This window comes from Sciurus vulgaris (assembly GCF_902686455.1).
Source record: "Sciurus vulgaris genome assembly, chromosome: 5".
NCBI classification, from domain to species: domain Eukaryota; kingdom Metazoa; phylum Chordata; class Mammalia; order Rodentia; family Sciuridae; genus Sciurus; species Sciurus vulgaris.
In genome coordinates this window covers 127308117-127331953 of record NC_136465.1, presented here as the reverse complement: position 1 = coordinate 127331953, position 23837 = coordinate 127308117, and the positions used below count along the sequence as shown (strand labels likewise).

The following is a 23837-nucleotide window of genomic DNA, read 5'->3' as shown; positions in this document are numbered from 1 at the left end:
TTTTAAAGTGTCATTGTGATCAGAGTGACAATTTTTAATGGAACATCATTTTCATGTGAATAAACAGCGAATTATTCAGATTTGGCTGTTTTATTTTTACAAATGAATGCATTAAGCATATAAGCTCAAAAAACCTGTGTAAACAATGAACTCAAGTTTCCAAGAGAAAAAGAACTGAGAAAAACCTGCATGGATACTGTATCCTTAATAGGTTCACAGTACTTAAGACCTTTCCATTATGATTGGTATGGTATTAACAAATGTGATCTTTTGATACAATATAATGACAACTGGAAGTCCTAATAACTCAGTATACCTATATTTTTCAAATAAACAATGCTTGAAGTTATACAATCATGCACGGGTAAAAGATGTATTCAAAGTACAAAGCACTCCAAAGGATTTTATTGGGGAGAGTACAAAATGTTTACTGATATGTTTGAGACTCCAAATTGAAACTACTTGTGAGGTTTGGTAGACTATCAAAGAATATTTATAATTATCTGAAAAGGCAATTAACACATTTTCCCGTTTCAACTCCATATTGATGTGAAGCTGGATTTTCTTGATATATTTCAACAAAATAGCATCACAACAGACTGAATGGAAAAGTAGAGAAGAATCCAGTTGCCTTTCATTAAGCTAGACATTAAAAATTTTTGCAAAATGGAAAGCAATGCCACTATCTCAATAAACTATATTTTGGAAAACAGAATTATTTTTCATAAAATCATGTCTCATAAAATTATGTCAACATGTAAGTCATTATTCTAAGTGAATAATTCAAAATGTTTTCATTTTTAATTCTAACATAACTATATGTATATACTTATATCTACCAAATTAGAATAAATGTATAGAATATATATTTATACACATATATCCACAAATGCAAATATAAATACACACACACACAAAACCATAAACAGCCATTTAGGACCTCTCAGTTATTATGGAAAGTTCAAAAGTTTAACTAGTACGTATGGGTATTTTTTAAATCAAAATAATGAAAATGGCATCACATATGCACTAATCTTTTACTTGGTTTTTTCATGGAATCAAGTATTATGTCAATATCAGTACACATGGAAAAGTCCTAGGTTTTTCAGCAAAATAGTACTCCATTGTATGATTATTCGAGACCTAAACCAACTCTTTACCAATGAATATTTAGAGTATGTTCTTTAAAAAAATTTTTTTTGCAGCTCTGGGAATAGAAACCAGATGCACACTAGGGAATATTCTACCACTGAACTAAATACCAGCCTGAATTTTAAAAAACATATTTCAATACTGTTACAAAAATCCCCGAAACAGTTTTCACTCAACAAATATTTATTGAGGGCTCACTATAGGCCAGATACCATATCAAGAACTGTAAGTACAGCACTAGGCAAGACAGTCAAAATTTCCTGTGTTCATGGATTATACAGTCTATTAGAAAGTATGTCTCTTATGTATTAGATATGAGGAATCCCCTAAAAGCTCATATATGAATGTAAGAACTTTCAGATGTGAAATGATTACATTATGGGAGGTATGAGCTAAATATCCACTGATACAGATTAACTGGGTGGTAATGGTAGGCAGTTAGGGTGTGGCTAAAATAAGTAGGTTACTGGGGGTATACCTTTAGGATTTATATTTTATCTCTAGTGAGAGAGCTCTCTGCTTCCTGGTTTCCACATCCTGAGCTGCTAAGTCTTAAGCTCTTTGTTCCTCCTCATACTTAGCTTATTAAAATCAAAGGTGTCCTTGCTAATTAATAAGTTTATTAGAAGTAGGTATGCTTGTAAATTTCTAGTTACAAAATACAAGGAGTCAATAAGAAAAGGGTGTTATTTTTCCCCATTTCCTGTTTTCTTTTCCCTATACTCAATATCCACTCATCATCTGGAATATAACAGAACCATGTTATGTTATATTCTTACCATCTTATGTTATATTCTTACAAAACAATTGATAAATTACTTAAAAATTTTAAAGATTCAAAGGAGTGTTTAGGTCTTAACTATGCTATTTCCACAAATATTCTATACAGTATATAAAGTTCTACAGTATTATAAAATGGAATTTCTATGATAAAACTTGTTTTCTTCTAATGCTTATGCTAATTAAATACTTCATGCTAATATTGTAACATACATAGGATCTACTTTAAGAGTTTAAACTGTTATTATTCACTTTTTGTAGCTACTTGGATAAGCTATGATTAAGGCAAGATATGTGAACTACTACTTTTTTTCTGTAAATGTTTAAAGAGCAAGACATTTAAATTTTGTAGATAAATATTTCTGTTTGTTTATAAAGCAACCTTTATTCAGTTTTATATTTTGGTGCTGAGCATTGAAAAACAATGGTGCTTTATTAATAAGCTATATCCCCAGTCCTTTTTATTTTTATTTTCAGAGATGGTCTCACTAAGCTGCTGAGTTGGCCTCAAACTTCCTATCCTCTGGAGTAGCTGGGATTATAGGTATGTGTCACCACATCCAGCTATAAAGCAACCTTTAAAAATGTAAAGCCAGCTGGGTGTGGTGGTATGCCTGGGAGACTGAGGAACTAAGCCACTCAAGTGAGATCCTGTCGCTAAATAAAATACAAAACAGGGTTAGGGATGTGGCTTATTGGTCAAGTGCCCCTGAGTTCAATCCCCGGTAACCCACCTGCAAAATGTAAAGCCACAGTTCACAAACTATATAAAAACAGGATGAATTTGTTACATGAACCATAATTTGTCAACCTCTGAAATACAGCAGTCCAGCATCATAAAACAAATATCTTCTAAAAACTGATAACAAAAATGATACGCAAAGTTTCTAATTTTGAAGGCACTTTTATCATTACTATTATTTACTTATGTGTAATAACTCAGTCAACATACTGTTTACTGCTTCATATAAATCTAGAATATGTTGAATACATTACACATGTACACACACACATACCCACCCAGGAACCCCACTTCCAATGTACCTTATTTTCAAAATAACTGGTAAGCTGGGTGTAGTGGCACACACCTGTAGTCCTAGTAACTCAGGAGGTAGGAGGTTAGCAATTTCCGGTCACCTCAGCAATTTAGTGAGGCCCTAAGCAATGTAATGAGACCCTGTCTCAAAATTACCACATAGCTCAGTGGTAAAGTGCCCTGGGTTCAAACCCTAGTATTTAAAAAGAAAAAAAAAGTGAAAAACGTGTATTTTAAAACCCTTGTCAGATGCTTCAAACATGTATTATATAGTTTCAAAGTACAAAAACTAATATTGCTTTGTATAAAAGACTCAATTCATTAAATGAAACAACATAACTTTAGCAAGGAAGAAAAAAGGCACTGCTATAGGCAGAAGTAGAGCCAGAAATAAAAACAATGTGGCTGGGTATGGTGTGTGCTTGCCTGTAATCCTGGCAAGGAGGATCACGAATTCTAGACCAGTCTCAGCAACTAAGTGAGGCCCTGTCTCAAAATAAAAAATAAAAGGGCTAGGGACTTTAGCTGGGTGGCAAAGCACCACTAGATTCAATCCCCAATACCCTCCCTCCCCCACCAAAAAAGGCTCATGAAATAAGTTACACAAGCAAGTTTCAGAATAAGATACAAGGTAAATGGCTTTCCAGTTAGTGAACATTCTGGTTATTTCTGAGATTATATATATTACCCATCAGATATCATCGTTTAAACTATAAAATATAATACTGAATATGATTTAACTACCAATGATTCAAGGGGAACTTAATCTTTCACCTCCAGGAATAAGAGAAAAACTGGTCTTTAGAATCAAAAAGGCCTGGGACTTTAGATCCTGGCTAGCTCCACTGTAGACTAACTATGTACAAAATTAAGTAGGGCCAAGAGAAATATGCCATCCATGTACCTGTACCTACTTTGACTACTACCTCTTTAGATCATTCATAACTCTTAATAGCAGCAAGTCTCTTGTCCATTCAATAATTGGAGTTAAGGGTTACATACCCAATCTGTCTAAGAGGCAGAATAGTAAAGGAGAAGAACAAGTGTTTGGGGTTCTATTCCCAGTTCAATTACATACTAGTTACATGATCTAGTCAATGAACCCCTGTAAGCTTTATTTTATTCATAAACTGGATCTGATATTACTCAACTTGCTGAATCATTATTAAATTATATAGGAAGTACCAAAGTAACTTATACTTGATGTTTTATTATGAAATTTCCCCCTAATCCTACTACTCAGAATATATAATTTTACACACAGACAATTTTATTAACTATGATTAGCATTCCAAGCTAGGCCATAGAAATCTTGGCCTATTAGCATATTTACAACATTTGACTATTTTCAACTATCTATATTCCTATCGAAAATAATCTTAAATATATTCACTGTGTCAAAAGATAATCAAGTTCTGAAAGTGACATAGGGACTTTACCACCATTCATTACACCATTCTACAGAGAAGTTAATATAACCAATATGTAGTTTCATGAAAATGTAATGTTATGTATTTCCTAAATGTTCCACCAGAGGGACCCCTCCACTTTTCAAAAATAAAAGCTTTCAATATCAAAACTGATAAAAATAAAGCTCCAGAAAAAAAAAAAAAAAAAAATCAGGGGACTTAAAAGTGTTTAAATTATTTAAATTATTAAGTTGACAAACTTCCTTTGAAGGACATAGTAGGATAACTAAAAGGATATGTGAATGTAAATAATCAAATTCAAGGAAACAAAAACATTTTATTGAGACTTTTCACTAACCTTACTCCATCAAACATTTATAATACTTACTGTGTTTAAAATGCACTAGAAGCTGAGGAAAAATTAGCTTACAACAATGTGTAGAATTCCTGTTCCACACATTTTTTTGGTTTATTTACTGCTAAACCCAAAAATTTAACTGTGTTGCAAGTGAAACCATACTATAAATATATGGAGGTATACAATAGATCTCCCTATATAAGCAAAAAGCCTATAATATACATATTATCATTGTTAATATCAACTTCCTAGGGAATCTCTTCCATATTTATGCCAGAACATGTATAAAATAAAATAACCAATTTGGACTAGACTGCACTAAAACTATCATTGGAAATAATTTGAACATATATCAAAAGGATTTTTTTAAAGTTCCAGAATTTTTAAAAGTCCTAGAATTAATTTCTAAAGAAATGACTAGAAAATCTAATACTATGTGTAAAGACTAGAGTGCTTTCATAACTGAAAAATGACAAGCCATACAATACAATTATATATTACCCAGTGATAAAAGTTTTCAAAAAACTGTTCAATGACAGATGGAAATGTACATAATTTAAGGGGAAATACAGGAATATTTATAATGCAAAATACTTAAATACTAATTTTTAAAAGTATACTTAAAAGGACTGTAGAAAAATGGGCCAAAGTACTACCAGTGCTTATCATTAGACAGTGAATTTGAAACCTATTTTTTTTATTTTCCATATAAATTATAATCGTTAAGTGTAATTTAAATTTACTTTGGAAAATACAAGTATTATTTTTAACATACCTAATATATCGATCTAGACTTTGTTGATAAATATCCTAGTTAATTTTTTCAATCCCCAGAATTGCATATAGAAATAAATCTAAATGCAAAAGGATATTAACGTTCTGTATAAAATAACTTCATTTAACTAAGACATGGAATAAAATAAACACAGATCTTTTGTAAATATCACAACAGAAATTCTACAGAATTGAAAATAAAAATAAAAGAGCAAAATCCAGTCTAAAACATAAAATAATCTGAGGAAAAAGATATATGGAAATATCTTCAGGACTGCAGTTCATTAATATCTTCTTTTACTTAAGTGGGTTTTAACACAGTTCATACATAGGTGCTTCCAATAAATTCTTTTATATTTTTTTTATTTTCACAGACGGCATTTTGATTCATTGTACACAAATGGGGTATGACTTTTCATTTCTATGGTTGTGCACAATGCGGATTCATACTATTCATGTAATCATACATATACAAAGGGTCTGTTTAACAGACATATACTGTCTGTTTTATTCTACTATCTTTCTGTCCCCCACCCCCTCCCACCCCTTTTTCCTCTACACCATCCAAAGTTCCTTTGTTCTTCTCTTCCCTCTGTCACCCCCCGCCCAGTATATATTGTCATGCACTTATAGAAAACATTTGGCCTTTGGTTTTGGGGCTTGGCCTATTTCACTTAGCATGACATTTTCCAACTTCATCCATTAACCAACAAATGCCATAATTTTATTCTTCTTTATGGATTAGTAATATTTCATTGTGTATATATACCACAGTTTCTTGATCCATTCATCTGTTGAAGGCTATCTAGGTTGGTTCCACAATCTAGCTATTGTGAATTGAGCTGCTATGAACATTGATGTGGCTGTGTCACTGTAGTATGCTGATTTTAAGTCCTTTGGGTATAAACCGAGGAGTGGGATAGCTGGGTCAAATGATGGGTACATTCCAAGTTTTCTGAGGAAACTCCATACTGCTTTTCAGAGTGGCTGCACCAATTTGCAACTCCACCAGCAATGTATGAGTGTGCCTTTTTCCCCACAACCATGCTAACACTTATTAATTCTTGTGTTTTTGATAATAGCCATTCTAATTAGAGTTAGATGAAATCTTAGGGTGGTTTTAATTTGCATTTCTCTAATTACCAGGAATGATGAGCACTTTTTCACATATTTGTTGATCACCTATATATCTTCTTATGTGAAGGGTCTGCCCAGTTCGTTAGCCCATTTATTGACTGGGTTCTTTGTATTTTGGGTGTAAAGTTTTTTAAGTTCTTTATAAACTTTGGAGATGAGTGCTCTGTCTGAAGTGTGTGTGGAAAAGATTTTCTCCCACCCTGTAGGCTCTCTTTTCACATTATTGATTGTTTCCTGTGCTGAGAAAAAAACTTTCTAGTTTGAATTTATCCCATTTATTGATTCTTGCTTTTATTTCTTGTGCTATGGGGGTCTTGTTAAGGAAGTCTGGTCGTAAGCCAATGTGATGGAGATTTGGGCCTACTTTTTCTTCTATTTGATGAAGGGTCTCAAGTCTAATTCCTAGATCCTTGATCCATTCTGAGTTAAGTTTTGTACAGGGTGAGAGATAGGGGTTTAATTTCATTTTACTGCATATGGATTTCCAGTTTTGCCAGCACTATTTGTTGAAGAGGCTATCTTTTCTCAATTGTAAGTTTTGGGCACCTTTGTCTTGTATGAGTATGTCTTGTATGAGAATGAGTACTTAAATGTGGGTATGTCTCCATGTCTTCTATCCTGTACCATTGGTCTACCTGTCTATTTTGATGCCATAACAAAATCCTGGCATATCATATCCAAAAACATATTAAGAAGATAGTGCACCACGATCAAGTTGGGTTCATCCCGGGAATGCAAGGTTGGTTCAATATCCGTAAATCAATAAATGTAACCCACTATATCAACAGACTTAAGGATAAGAATCATATGGTTATTTCAATTGACACAGAAAAAGCATTCGACAAAATACAACACCACTTCATGCTCAAAACACTAGAAAAAATAGGGATAGTAGGAACATACCTAAATGTTGTAAAGGTAATTTATGCTAAGCCCATGGCCAACATCATTCTTAATGGAGAAAAACTGAAACCATTCCCTTTAAAAACTGGAACAAGACAGGGATGCCCTCTTTCACCATTTCTACTCAACATCCTCCTTGAAATACTAGCCAGAGCAATTAGACAGACTAAAGAAATTAAAGGTATACAAATAGGAAAAGAGGAACTCAAGCTGTCACTATTTACTGATGACATGATTCTCTATTTAGAGGATCCAAAAAACTCCTCCAGAAAACTTCTAGACCTCATCAATGAATTCAGCAAAATAGCAGGATATAAAATCAACATGCATAAATCTAAAGCATTTTTATACATAAGCAATGAAACATCTGAAAAGGAAATGAGGAAAACAACTCCTTTTGCAATAGTCTCAAAAATAAATAAAATACTTGGGAATCAATCTAACCAAAGAGGTGAAAGATCTCTACAGTGAAAACTACAAAACATTAAGGAAAGAAACTGAAGAAGACCTTAGAAGATGGAATGATCTCCCATGTTCTTGGATAGGCAGAATTAATATTATCAAAATGGTCATACTTCCACAGGCACTATACAGATTTAATGCAAATCCAATTAAAATCCCTATGATATTTCTTATAGAAACAGAAAAGGCAATGATGAAATTATCTGGAGAACAAAAGACCCAGAATAGCCAAAGCAATTCTGGGCAGGAAGAGTGATGCAGGAGGTATCACAATACCAGACCTTAAGCTCTACTATAGAGCAATAGTAACAAAAACAGCATGGTATTGGCACCAATAAATTCTTTGCTATAAGACTTCAGTAGAATTAATCTTACACCCTATTGCTTCTCTGAATCTATGTCTCTTTACCTGGTTTTACTTAGAGCTGCAATTAAGTGGTTTGAGAAGAGAAAGAAAGAAAGGTTAATAAACTTTACACACCAACCCTGTCTCTTTGTTCCTCAGTTGTAGACTGACTACTGGCCAGGCATTATCCTCTTCCCAAGTCTATCCTATTTTTTTGACTCCTTTAAACATAGTACTTCGGTTTTAAGAATCTTGGTTTTCTTCTAAATTGTAAAGGAATCTTGCTCCAGGAATTTATAACCAACCAAAACATATATCTATGTCATTGTCTACAAAAATGAACTGATAAAAAAGTAGAAAACACTGGATTGGATCAGATTTTCCTATGACTAGAAGTAAAAAACACTTCGAATTATTTCATAAGGAACCCTCTGCTAGCTTTGAAATTCCACATGATATGCCCTTCTTCCTGAAATATTTTCCTCTATGTCCCCTTAAACTTCTTCAATCCAATCCCCTCAATGAAACTAGGAGTCAGTTTAAAAATAAACCAATAAGACTGACAAATGCTTAACTACACTAAAAAGAAAAAGAAAAAAAATGACAATTTCTAATTCTTATGGTTCTGTGTTAATGGAGAAATGTTCAGAGGTTAAATGATTAATTACAAGAGCTGTAACCTAATAGGTTCATCTTAGTTTGAACAGGCTAACTGGGTGGTAACTGTAAGCAGGTGAGGTATGGCTGGAGGATATAGATCACTGGGGGCATGCCTTGGAAAGGTTGATCTTCTCTGCAGCACCTTCCTCTCTCTCTCTGCTTTTTGCCTGTCATGAGCAGAAGAGCTCTCCTCTATCATTTCATGATATTGTGCCGTGCTTTGGGTCCACAGCAATGATGTTCACTGGCCATAAACTGAACTTCTGAAACTATGAGCCCAAGATAAACTTTCCTTCCATGTCATCCTTGCCAGATTCTTTGGTCACAGTGATAAAAAGGTAACTAAGGCACTAATTTTTATGACTTAATTAATGAAGAATTAATGTTAATTCTTCTCAAATTTCCCCTAAAATAGAATAGGAAAGAACACTCTCAATTTATGAGGTCAGCATTACTGTAGCATCAAAACTAGAGAAAGCTACTACGAGAAAACCATACCATAATGTCACTGATTAATATAGACACAAATATCTTCAACAAAATAGGAGAAAACTGAATTCAGCAGCACAACAAAAGAATCATACAGCATGACCCAAGGATGGTTCAATATATAAATATTAATTGATGTGATTACACATTAACAGATTTTAAAAAATCATATTATCTGCTTCTAACCTTAATTTATTATAAATTGTATATGTATATTGTTATCATATTGTACCTTATAAAGATGTGCAAATATTACTTCTCAAAAAAAAAAAAAAAGAAAAATTACAATTATCTCAGTAGATACAGAAAAAGCGCTTGACAAAATTCAACATGATTTCATGGTTATAAAAAACAAACAAAAACAAAAAACTTGAAAAACTAGGAGCAGAAGAAACACAACAAAGGTCAAACATGCAAAGTCCTCAGCTAATCTCATACTCAATAGTAAAGAGCTATGCCTACTCGTCACTTCTAATCAGCATAGTACCAAAAATGCTAGCCACAGTAATTAGGCAAAAAAAAAGAAATAAAACAGCATCCAAATCAGAAAGGTAAAAATAAATTTCTCTCTCCTCATAGATGATATACTTTTATACACAGAAAACACTTAAGGATTTTATGAAAAATCCTATTAGAATAAATGGATTCAGAAACTTGTAGGATACAAAATCAATACACAAAAATCAGTTGTTTGTATACACTAACAACACTCTCAAAAGGATACTAAAAAACAAATTTATTTACAATAGCATCAAAAAGAGTAAGATAACTCAGGAATAAACTTAACCTAGCAGGTGAAAGACCTATACACTGAAAACTACAAATCACTGCTTAAAGAAATTAAATATGACACAAATAATGACACATACTAAAGACTTAACAGTGATATAATTTATATATCCCCCAAAGCTATACAGATACAATGTAATCTCTAATAAAATCCCAATGTTATATATGGCAGAAATAGAAAAAAATCCTAAAATTTATATGGAACCATGAAAGACCCCAAATAACCAGAACCATCTTAAGAAGAATGAAAATGCTAAAGACTTCACATTTCCTGCCTTCATAATTTAGGACAAAATGATATAATAAAAAAACATGTATAATAACTGGCATAAAGACAGGCATACAGGGGCTGGGGTATGGCTCACTGGTAGAGCAACTACCCAGCATGTGTGACACATAGGGTTCGATCCTCGGCAGCACATAAAAATAAATAAAATAAAGATATTGTGTCCATCTACAACTTAAAAAAAAAAAAAACAAAACAAAAAACAGGCATATAGACCAAATAAACAGAATAGCCCACAAATATAACCACTTATATGTGATGAAATGATCTTTAACAAGGGTGTAAAGACAAAAGGGAAAGGACATATTCTGTTCAATCTACAATGCTAAGAAAACTGTATTTCCACATACAAAAAGAATGATATTGAACCTTTATCCTATACACAAAAATCAACTCTAAATAGATTAAAGACCTGAAGCTTTAAAACTCCTAGAAGAAAACATAAGGGAGAAACTTTGTGATGTTGGTATAAGCAAAGATAAGACACCAAATGCACAGGCAACAAAAGGGAAGTAGATAATCTAAAAAGCCTATGGGCAGCAAAGGAAACAATGAACAGAGTGAAACAATTTATGAAATAGAAGAAAATTTTGGTAAATCATATACCTAAAAAGGAGTTTAATAAAGTATGTAAGGAACTCTGACAACTCAATAATAAAATATAAATAAATAATTTAAAGGGCTTGAATAGCATAAATAAAGGTATTGTGTTCATCTACAACTAAAAATATTTTTTAAAAAAAGTTCATCAACAAATGAATGGCTAAACAAAATGTGTATATACAATGAGAAACTACTCAGCATTAAAAAAGAAAAATACTGTCATATGCTATAATATGTGCCTTTGAAGACATGTTAAAAGAATAACCCTGCCATTAGACAATAAAGAGTGCATGATTCTACTTACATGATATATCTAATGTCAAGCTGATATAAGCAAGAGGTAGAACAGTAGTTGCAGGGGGTGGAGGGGAGGGTGATGGGGGAGAGAAAAATGAGGAGCTGCTGTGGAATGCATATAAGGTTTTAGTCATTCAAAATGAAAAAGTTCTAGAAATTTGATGTATAACAATGTGCATATAGTTAATAATACTGTATTGCATACTTAAAATGCGAACTGAGTAGATTTCATGTTGTTTTTTACTACAATATTTAAAAGGGGGAGGGATGTGGGAGAAATGATATTTGTTTGACATAACTTATTCACATGAAACCCATGCCAGTCACTTTCTTAGGATCAATGTTTCCATTTGTCAAGCACTAACATCTTTATGGAATTATTTTCTTGGAACCGGACTGATAGAAAGCTTTCTGGTATTGTTTTCAAATTCCACTTTCCCCTTTTTTGAAGTCAGAATGACATTTGCCCATCTTTAACCTTTTGGTGCCTTTCATTCCATCTAGGATTTTCCAAGATTATTTACAGTAGTTTAGAAAATTCAACTGCAAAATCTCTTGGAACCCTGAAAGTGATCTAGGGCAAATTTGAAATAATTGGTATGTACTTACTTGCTTCCTTACATGTTACTCACCTATCTCAATGTCCCTCTTACCAATTTTCTTTCTTTCTTTTCTTGTTTTTCTTAATGCTGCCCAGGCTGGTCTCAAACTCCTGGATGCCAAATGATCCTCCTGCTTTAGCTTCCCAAGTAGCTAAGACTACCACGTCTACCTCTTACCAACGTTGGTTAAACCCTTTACAAATTAATGTAAATTCTCTAAACACTGAGTGTTCTAAAATAAACTAAAACAAAAAATGATGAGCAATCTCATTTTATCTTATCTACTCTTATTATACCAAACAGCAAGTGTAGGTTTTTCAAGGTATCACTGAAGTAGTCAATTCATGATGCTTTGATACAAATAGTAATGATTTGCATAAATTTTAAGAAAACACATACTGAAATTCTAATTTCACTACTTACTTTTAAGTATGCAGCTGCCTCTTGGACAGAAAGTGTTCTTTGACTAGAACTCCCACATTCATGATCTCCTGAAAGATTAGCATATTATTAATTTTTAATCAGTAAGTACACTGTTGAACAGAAGAATTAAATTTCCAAATGTATTTTAGTAATTATACAATTATAGGTTATATTACTATAATTAGTAAAGATTAACAATATTATTTATATTTTCTTTAAAAATTCAAATGACTAATTAAGTAAATAATTACCCTTATATAAATTACAATCTTTAAATGCACTTCAGTCTAGATAGGAACACATTTTCCTCATATTCTTCCCCATTAAACTATAAGTCTATGTAGAAACCATGTCACATTGATGGCTATTCATAGATGTTGATACAAAAGTGGCTCCTCTACAATTCTGTATTATTTCTAAAGGGGAAAATTTCAACAAATTCACTATGTAACTTACAGGCTTACATGATTATTCTTAAAGCAAATAATTCAAATAAGCTTAAATTTATTATTATACTAAAACATGAGCTTTTTCAGAGGATAGCTATGCCTATCTCTAGCAAGGGGTATGCATACCTGAAAAATTGTGATGACACAGATCACCTGGGAAATTAGGTAGAAGTTACTACCTATGATTTGGTTTCTAAAGAGATGTGTTAGAAAAGTTTGAAACTGTTCTTCTTTTCTTGTAACCATTTATAAGAGCAGAATTCAAAGATTTGTTCTTTATGCTATATATGGTTATTAAATTATCCTCTACATTCAACTGCAATTTGCTTTTCCTGCCATATTACTTCCAACAGTTTTTTTAATTAGCATAAAAGTACAATTAAAGTCTTAAAGACAAGAATTATATGATAATCTCAACAGATGAAGAAAAAGCATTTACAAATTACAGCACCCCTTCATGGTTTATAAGATCCAAAAAACTCTACCAGAAAACTTCTAGAACTCATAAATGAATTCAGCAAAGTAGCAGGATATAAAATTAATACCCATAAGTCAAATGCATTCCTACAGATCAGTGACGAATCGATTGAAAGAGAAAATAGAAAATTACCACATTCACAATTGCCTCAAATGAAAATAAAACACTTGGGAATCAATCTAACAAAAGAGGTGAAAGACCTCTACAATGAAAACTACAGAACACTAAGAAAGAAATTGAAGAAGACTTCAGAAGATGGAAAGAGCTCTCATGTTCTTGGATAGGCAGAATATTGTCAAAATGACCCCACTACCAAAAGCACTATACAGATTCAATGCAATTCAATTAAAAACCCAATGACATTCTTCATAGAAATAGAAAAAGCAATCATGAGATTCATTTAGAAAAGTAAGATACCCAGAATAGCCAAAGCAATCCTTAGCAAGAAAAGTGAAGCAGGAGGCATCATGATACCAGTACTTAAAGTATACTACAGGGCCTTAGTAAAAAAAATGGCATGGTACTGGCACCAAAATAGACACACAGACCAATGGTACAAAACAGAAGACACAGAGACAAATACACATAAATATAGTGATCTCATATTAGACAAAGGCACCAGAAACATTCACCAGAGAAAAGACAGCCTCTTCAACAAATGGTGCCAGGAAAACTGGAAATTCATATGTAAAAAAATGAAATTCAAGCTCTATCTCCCACCCTGCACAGAAATCAACTCAAAATGGATCAAAGATTTTTAGGTACTAAAACAGAGACTCGGTGCCTAATAGAAGAAAGAGTAGGCCCAAATCTTTACCACGATGGCTTAGGAACTGACTTCCTTAACAAGATTCCTAAAATGCAAAATGTAAAATTAAAAATCAATAAATGGGATGGATTCAAACTAAAAAACTTCTTCTCAGCAAAGTAAACAATCAATAATGTGAAAAGAAAGCCTAAAAAAATGGGAGGAAATCTTTACCACATGCACCTGAAATACAGCATTAATTTCTGGGATATATAAAGAACACAAAAATCTAAACACCAAAACAACCAAATAACCCAATCAATAAATGGGCTAAGGAACTGAACAAACATTTCACAGAAGAAATACAATTGATCAACAAATATATGAAAAATGTTCAACATCTCTAGAAATTAGAGAAATGCAAATCAAAACTAAGATTTCATCTCATTCCAGTCAGAATGGCAATTATCAAGATTATAATCAACAATGAATGTTGATGTGGGGGGAAAGTACATCACTGGTGGGACTGCAAATTGGTACAACCATTAAGGAAAGTAGTATGGAGATTCCTCAGAAAATTTGGAATGTAACCACTATCTGACCCAACTATCCCACTCCTCAGTTTATAGCCAAAGGACTTAAAATCAACATACTACAGTGACACAGCCACATCAATGTTTACAGCAGCTCAATTCACAATAGCCAAACTATGGAACCTACCTAGGTGCCCTTCAACAGATGAATGGATAAAGAAAATGTGGTATATAGATACAATAGAATATTACTCAGCCTTAAAGGAGAATGAAATTATGGCATTTGTAGGTAAATGGATGGAGCTGGAGAATATCAAGCTAAACGAAATAAGCCAATCCCGAAAAACCAAAGGCTGAATGTTTTCACTGATATGTTGGTGCTAATTCACAATAAGGTGGAGGAGGGAGGACTAGGGAATAGATGTACTTTTTGGATTAGGCAGAGGGGAATGAAGGGAGGGGAGGGAATACGGAGATAGGAAAGATAGTAGAATGAATCAGATATTATTATATGTACAAATATGATTATACAACCAGTGTGATTTTACATCATGTACAACCAGAAAAATAAGAAATTATACTCCATTTATGTATGATGTATCAAAATGCATTCTACTGTTATATATAACTAGAACAAAAAAAAGTACAATTAAAATAAAATCCTTGGCAATTTTTCTATAATAAAGCAACCAGCTTTTTAGTTATCACCTTTGTTCAAGTAGCAACATTTTAATGCTAGCAGATTTAAGAAGGGAATAAATGCTTACTTGGTAAACAAGTTTTCAAACTTTGTAATGCATCCTCAGAGATTCAGATTCCACAGATCTAGAGCAGAGGTCAGCAAACCATAGCCCAGAGCCAAATGTGGCCTACTGATGGTTTTTAGAAATGAAGCTTTATTGAAATACAGCCAAGCTTATTCATTTATGTAGAATTTACGATTATGTTCATGCTGTAACAACAGAACTGAAAAGTTTTGACAGAGGCAGTCTAGCCAGCAAAGCTGAAGTATTTACTATTTGGCCAAACAAAAAAGCTTGCTAACCCCTATTCCAGAAGAAAAAATCTGGATCTTTAAAAGTAATCTATATTATGTTGATCTAATGGGTCACAGACTACATTTCTTAAAACAGTGCTATAAAGATAGCTATAGATACTCGTGTTAGCAACATCATAGCTAGAGAATATACTCTATTCAGATGCTAAAGTGTAACAAATAAATGTCATTAGCTTGTAATTCATAAGTATGACAGCAAGTCAATGCAAAAAAGGCTTTAGTGTTGAATTATAAGCCTAAAAAACTGAAGAAAGACCTGAACTAAAAAAGAAATACAGGTACGTCCATTCAACCAGAGAAGTTCCACATTCATCTACTAGGTTTCTGGTTTCATCTACTAGGTTTCTGGTTTTCACAAAACGATTTACTACATTAATGTTTAAAGAACAAAATTATTATTTTCTTTTAAAATTTTTTTATTTAGTTGTAGGTGGACACAATACCTTTTATTTATTTATTTTTATGTGGTACTGAGGATGGAACCCAGTGCCTCACACATGCAAGGCAAGCACTTTCTCACTGAGCCACAACCCCAGACCCTACATTATTATTTTCTTGTAACTGTTTATAAGAAGGGAATCCAAAGTTTCTCTTCTTTCAGGTTATATATAAAAGAATAATATTTTTAAAAGTTAAAACATAATAAACAGATATTGCGACTTTAGCTAAACTTGATACTAACAGATGCTAAAATTGATATTAATTCGTAAGCAACAATTTATTCTACTAATAGATATGCTGAAAACTGAAAGAGTTCAAAAACTTACTAAGAGCAGGATATGAGGAAAATTCAATGAATCAGGAAAAAAAATTCTAGAATAACATGTTTAACTTAACCAAATGAATGACACCTATATAACTAACCACCAAAAGAAAATCTGCATTTTTATAGTTAATCCAAGATTTCAGTTAATTCATCACTTACCCAATTTAACCAACATTTAAACTTTCAGAATTTTTGTTACTATTAATGGAATATAGAAATTAGGTTGATTTTTAAATTATTTAATATACATATGTATTATAATTAATATGCATGGCACAGAGAGAAAAGGCCTTGACTAAATATGTACATAAATAAAAATTATAATCTGTATAGGTAATAAAAATTTCTGATGAAAAATATTTCACAAATAGGACAATGCACTTTAGAAAGACTATTTCTACTAATATACTAGATATACGAATTAATTTTTACAAACATATTTAGACTACAAATGCTAAACAATTACCTGCAAGCTGTGCCAATCGATCATGAAGCCTGTATAATGTGCTCATCATAAGATTCTTTTCGCTTTCCTAAAATTAAAAGAAGTTGTTATGAAATACCAAATTCCAAGAAAAAGGTACATTATTATTCCAAAAGAAAAACAGGAAATTTAAAATCAGGGGTGCTGCATAATCTGAAAGACAAATTTATATTTAAATCATGGCCACCACATTTTAAGGAACCTTACTCTAGAAATCTAAATTATTACTTTAAAGATTTTACTTTCTTGAGAATGATCAAGAAGTTGACACTATGACTGGTGCTAACAAGATTTCATACATAGTAAACTCACCCATCCACCTAAGAAAAGCTTCCTATCCCTCTCTAAGCTATGTATATTGTTCTCATGAATTGTTTTTCATCAAAGCTTCCCTTTATGTTTTGTTTCAATCTGCCTCAACTACACAAAACTTATGAATCATTAAATTGAAACAAATGTTCAATGAAGAAGTAGGAGTCAAGTGAGCTAAGTGAGAGACCAACAGAATAAGAAGATTCCTATTCAAAACACAAGTGGAGCATTACATTACAGTTGCAAAGTAAAATGCAAATATAGAAAAGGGAGGTAAAGGAAGACCTCTTTGTGGAACAGAGTATTTGAGGTGGGTTTCACTGGAAGAATATAATTGACCAGCTTCCCAGGCAGAAAGAAGAGCATGAACAAAGGCAGATGGCGTAAAACAATTGTTAAATTTCTTATGTAACCAGTAACCTAGTTTGACTCAGTAAACTACTAGAAAAGTAGTTTGGAATTAATTGCCAGAGAGGGCTGGATACTAAGACAAAGAATTTGACTTCATTCTGAAAATTTAGGAGGAAAGTAAACCAGACTTGTGCACATCAGGTCTATTACTCAGATCAGAATGTATAGAATGGCCTGGAAGCAGAATGACTGTATGAAAGGAGTCTAGAGAGGGAACTATTGCAATGGCATAGTCTTAAGCACTCTGCCAAATAATCTAACCCTGATACTCCCAATGTAAGAGCAACTACAATAAGATGGACCAGTGAAAAAGAGTAAGTTAGGAGAGGGAATAACTGCTTATCACACTATCTGAAATTATTGACTCATCAGGAGACTATTATTTCCTTTCCTCCTGAAGTGTTTAACAGAACAGGATTGCTGCCTGAATACGACCATGGAACAAATTCAAGCAAGATATAAAAGGCAAAGTAACATCTATGTGTCTAATGACATGCAACCTCATCTATCCATTTGTTTTCATGCTTTATGTTCAAGAAAAGAAGACACTAAGTTTGCACTCTATGGGTAACATGTTTTGTTTTTTGTTTTGTTTTCGGTATCAGGGATTGAACCCAGGGGCGCTTAACCACTAAGCTACCTTCTCAGCCCTTTTTTTATATTTTATTAGAGATAGGGTCTCACTGAGTTGCTGGGATTACAGGCATAACTAACTGGGTAACATGTTTTTGTCAATATGCTTTGTTTTGTTTTTCAGTGAATTAGGAAGAGGAAAACACATCAAATGTTCCAAGATCCTACCACCCTGGTTTTATGTTATATGATTGACACAGATATTCCTTCAGTCACTTGCCTTTCAACCCTTTTACCATTTTTTCCCCTCAACTCTATATCAACAAGATTCTTACCAAACCAATTATTATCTTCACTTAAGATTAAAAATCCAAACTGCAAAAATCAGACATAAAAAGTAAAAGTAGGAACTGCAACCCAAGATTCTGAAAGCTATGCATATGTGATAAACTACAAAGAAATTTTCAATGCAAATGTTCAACAGAATGAGCAGGAGTTCCAATGATAGTCTAACTTATAAAACCAAGGTATATGTGATTAAATTATGGAGTTAAGGTAAATGAAAGTTTTGAAGTGTGTCTCTCATCTGGAGAAGAGACTGGTTCCCTTTTCTTTATTCTTTCTTGATCATACCCATCCTTATCCTCCTTTCAAAAAGAAAACGAAATTTAAATATCTGATACCTATCCTCCGTGATTATGTCTTCAATGAACATAAAAGACTTGGTAATAAACTTTTATCCTTTGAGTCACAGATACTAACACCTAACTAGATAAAAGAAATAACAAAACTTGACCAATGGAATCTCGTACATATCCTCATATTCTCTTTCAAAGAATTTAAGCACTCAAAAAGTTTAACTACAATTTTTTTTTTCCAAAAATTATTTTTCTGATGAAAACTCAATCAAATTGACTTCTATACTATGGGGCCTATAGTGTCATACAAACAACCAGTTAAATAAGGTTTCTATGATATGTGTTATTAAGTATTAAACATACAAATCAATTTTGAAAAAGAAATAGAAAGGCTTTGATTCAATTAGTCTAGCATATTAGCAGATATGCTAAACTAGCTGAAAATCTGAAAAGTACAAATAAATTTTACTTTCTTATTGATTTATAGTTTTATTACTCTCTTCTCTTTCCTGTTTTTCAGACTGCCTCCTAACATTTTAGTCTGAAATATGTCTAACTACTAGCTTCCTTTATCTCCCTATAAACTACTTAAAGACCTAACAATAAATACTGTATTATAAATAAGCTTTCAAGTAACTTTAATTAAACAAAAATAATTTTATAATTTAAACTTATACTTCTAATTGTCTGTTTCTAGCTAGGTTTAGATTACTGTTTTTCAATATACATTATCTTCTAAAGCAAATATTATATTCATGGGGTTAAAAAAACTGTAGGATGACCCTATCAAATTTTCTCATATACTGCTCCCATATACTTAAATACCTTCAAGTATTTCTCTCTTCTGTCTGCAATCCAGTTTCTCTTCAATGACATATTTAACTATTATCAAGTCTTTGATTAAATGATAATGTGCTTGAAACACCTAGCATGGTGCCTCACACAGAATAAACAGTGTAAGTGAACTGCCATTATCTTCAATATAATTAATACTATTATTTGGAGGTTCAGAACTTCAGTTTCTCCCAAGGGGAAAATTACACAAAAGGAAACGGTCTTGTACTTCCAAAGTTCAGCGAGTAAATCATACTAACCTTAAATTTTGATGTTGTAGTATTGCTAGACTCATTACTGCAACTGGTAAGTCAACTTTATTTTAAATGTCATCACAACAGAATATTGCTGAACATAATTATTTCAAAGGTCCACTCAACAATTTAAAATGATACTCTGTGGGTCTGATTATGCTTTATTAAACATTTTTCCGTTGAGTACAAAAACAAATGTTTTCTACACAGTCCCTGTAACTGTCAGTTGCTATAATAAAAAATTAATGAGATATGAATTACTGTATATATGAACACAGATGTATGTATACATATATTAAATATATACATGTAAAAAATTAAACATCTTAATCTTCGAAGTACCTATAATTATGGTTAAGTGAAAAATGTATTTCTGTAAATAAAACGTGGGTTAAATTACAGTATTCTTTGAAATGAACTCTTTCTAAATCCTTACCAACTAGGCATGCCAATTTGTGATGGAAAAGATTCAGAGACTAGATGAGGACAAAAAGGACAAAAAGTACTAAGGCATCCAACAATTAAGACAATGGGCATATTTTTAAAACAATACTTTAAAACGCTACTACTTAAGTGTAAGACCCAGATCCATAGGAGACATGTCACTTCCATTTTACTTAGCAGTTGGCTTCAAAGAGATAAACAGTTCAATCCTTAGGAGAAAATATGTGTCAGATTTAATTATATTATAGTTAAGGAATACTCAGAATAAGAAAATGTATTTTTTGAGACTAAAAGAACCTTAAAAATTATTTTTAAAGTCGTCATTTTAATACTTTTATCATAAAACATGACACAAAGTATCAGTATTATCATCTTTTACTTACTTGTATTTTTCCAAATGTTTCATCAAAGGGGTTTTTTACTATCAAGGAAAAGAAAAAAAAAAAAGAACTATTAGCATCACTTAAGAATTTAAAACCCCCTAAACAAGCCCACTGAAATGCCAGTAAGTTCTTTCCTAAAACTGAATGTAAATATGCAAACTGATGATAACAAAAAGTTAGGGAGGTGATTTTTCAGACATCTCTACTGACCATTCTCACTTTGAATTCAGTTTTCTCATAACCCTTGTTGAGTTTTGGTGTCAGACACTGAATTCAAGTCCCAGCTCTACTACTTATTAGCAACATCTCTTTAAAGTAACATGTACTTAGTCACTCTAAATTGTAGTTTCTTCTTTTATATAAGAGAAATAACAATGATACACCTACTTTATCTAATTGCTGTCACAATTGAGATAATCCATATAAAATACCTTGTATAGTGTCAAGCACTTAATATATACTTCATATATTTTACTCATTACTGTTAATGACTGTATCATGCTTCCACCTTAATTTGATTTCTCTTCAAAATGTAGACTATAAGCAGTTAACTATTTGACTACAAGCTGCTTTAAATTTTAATTATTCAGAATTCCAACTTCCAAAGATAACACCTTCCTAATGTTTGCTAACATATGGAAAAGCAGAAGAAAATAAACTGATCAAAGTAACTAAGAATTAGTTCTCACAATTAAACAACTCAGAATTTCCAATAAAATACTAAATTACAAGAAAAGGATTTAACATTTTCCATATAATCTTCCTATTCCCCCTTCAATAAATAAGTTTATGGCTGAACACATGGCAACTCAAGATTATTCAGAACTGTGTATCATCTCTTTTAATAGTATATGCAAAAATACTCAAATCTCTCAGTTGAAAACTTCCTATGAGTTACACAGCTTATATATCTATACATACCTATATATAGACAGACACACACACACACACACACACACACACACATATGTAACAAATGAAACTAGTTGATCTTACAAAGTAGTTCACACGGACCAGGTTTCCTTTCTGAGATACTTTTCTATTTTTATTTGAGAAAACAGGAAGTCCCATAGGAACCAGGAACTGCCTGATTCTAAGAAAGTTCATGTGAGAGACCAGTTTAACAAGGTACAATAAAAAAGCAAGGGGAAAAAAATGTATCCTGTTATCATCACAAGAGATTTTATTTTTGCTAATAGATTTTTAGACATTTTCCCATACAACAGAAGGATTTTAATACTAGGAAAGAAAAACTTTTGAAAAATAATCAAAAGTACTTAAAAGGTGAGTAGAAAGAATACAGCTTAGATATTAAATGTTAAAAATCAAAACACAAGGACTGAAATAAAACTTTAATAACATTTTTAAGTAAGATTTCAACAGTTTGAAATAAAGCTATAGTTAATTCCATAAAGCTATAAACAATACCTTGTCAATCTACTTAATATAAATTTGTTCTTTATGAGAATACATGCAGTTCTAAAAAGAAACATGATAGCATTATTATTCAATTTTATACAAAATTATTTTTCATCAGGGCTATCAAATGGAAAACCAGCTCTTCAAATACCACTATGAAAGCACATCTATAAATAAAGATGCTCCACCACCAGACTGCTCCACTGTGAGTTTCTCACAACAGGACCATGTGTTATTTACATTTGTATGACTGAAGCCAACCATAGTATTGGACATAGAGTTAGTGCCTGAAAAATGCTGACTGTGCTACCTAGGTTAAATCCACTCTATTTTACTTTGAGTGCTAACACTAAAGCAAAAATGTTGTATTTGGCAGGAAGCTAGAAGAGAGTGTGGTTCTAAGCAAGTGAGAAGTAGAGGAATGGGATAACACAGAGAAGGCTAACAAGAACAACAATTTTGCATAATATATCTAAAAAGTCAAGAGGATACTTTCTTCCCTATGCAATTTGTTTTCCCATATTGTCATCTATTAAATTAACAGACAAATCTATTAAATTAACAACAGTAGAATACGTAGTCTTAAGTTTCAGAAGGATAAACTATCCAAAAAACAGAAACTCTAAAACCCCTCAAATTTCTGCAAGAAGTGTCTTGATATACCTAACCTCTCTTCCTCCAAATCATTTCAGTATTTCTAAAATGGAAACACACACTTTAATGGAAAGAGACACTGTTATCCCTAGTAAGAAAACCTAACACTAGCGCCCAATTAAGCAACTGTGGGGGTGGGGGGAACACCTTATTTCAAAAGCAGCCAGTAGCAAAACTTGGCCATATCATTTATTATTCAGTCTTTTTTTCTAGGGAGACCCGAGAATGAATTACAATTCTTATCCCTTATTCTAAAATAATGGTAACGCCAAGATGGTATTTCAAAATTTACTCTTCCATCCCCTAAAAGAACAACCTTCTTAAACCTGCTGTCTTCCTTTACACCATACAACTCCATTGGCTTCTCATTATTGCTTTTTCTAAAATTCTCGTTTGGCCATTTCTTCTTCAATGTTTCTGTTCCAATTACTTCAAAACTCAAATGTACCAAACTATTCTTTGAACATGTCTGTAATATCTTGACTTCTTTCTTTTAATCTATCCTAATGACTAAAAATCAAATTCCTCATGTTTAATTATACCCCTAAAAATCTTCTAATGGTTTCCCATAACATTTTGTCTAAGGAACTAATTCTTGTGATATTTATAAGACATACTAGTTCTCCTTCTCCAAACCTTTTCTACCAGTTTCAAAAACATTACCAGTTTTACTGATCCTTTCATCAATTATAAACTTTATTCCACTCTTTTAAGCTGAAATCAAATATATCAACCATTATGAATTCCCAGATAAACAGGAATAAATTATAAACTCAACTACTGTTGATATACTTCAAAGTACATGCTTATATTAACCAAATATATCAATGATCTCTCAAAAGGGCTCCATTTTGGTTTCTCAGCACCAGAAAAGTCAGCAGTAACTTTGTTCTT

General features: G+C 32.2%; 1 protein-coding gene across 2 annotated transcripts in view; it reads right to left on the bottom strand.

The window, feature by feature from the left end:
- The window catches only part of LEMD3 (LEM domain containing 3), a 60635-nt gene that overhangs the window by 8473 nt on the left and 28325 nt on the right, over positions 1-23837 (bottom strand). The window contains exons 2-5 of one of the 2 annotated variants that reach the window (XM_079139679.1): positions 20871-20908; positions 17004-17070; positions 13082-13108; positions 12507-12574 (exon numbers count right to left, since the gene is read on the bottom strand). In XM_079139679.1, coding sequence (XP_078995805.1) covers positions 12507-12574; positions 13082-13108; positions 17004-17070; positions 20871-20908 — 200 coding nt within the window. The remainder of the gene's footprint in view (positions 1-12506; positions 12575-13081; positions 13109-17003; positions 17071-20870; positions 20909-23837) is intronic. The other variant, XM_079139680.1, reaches the window with a different exon arrangement.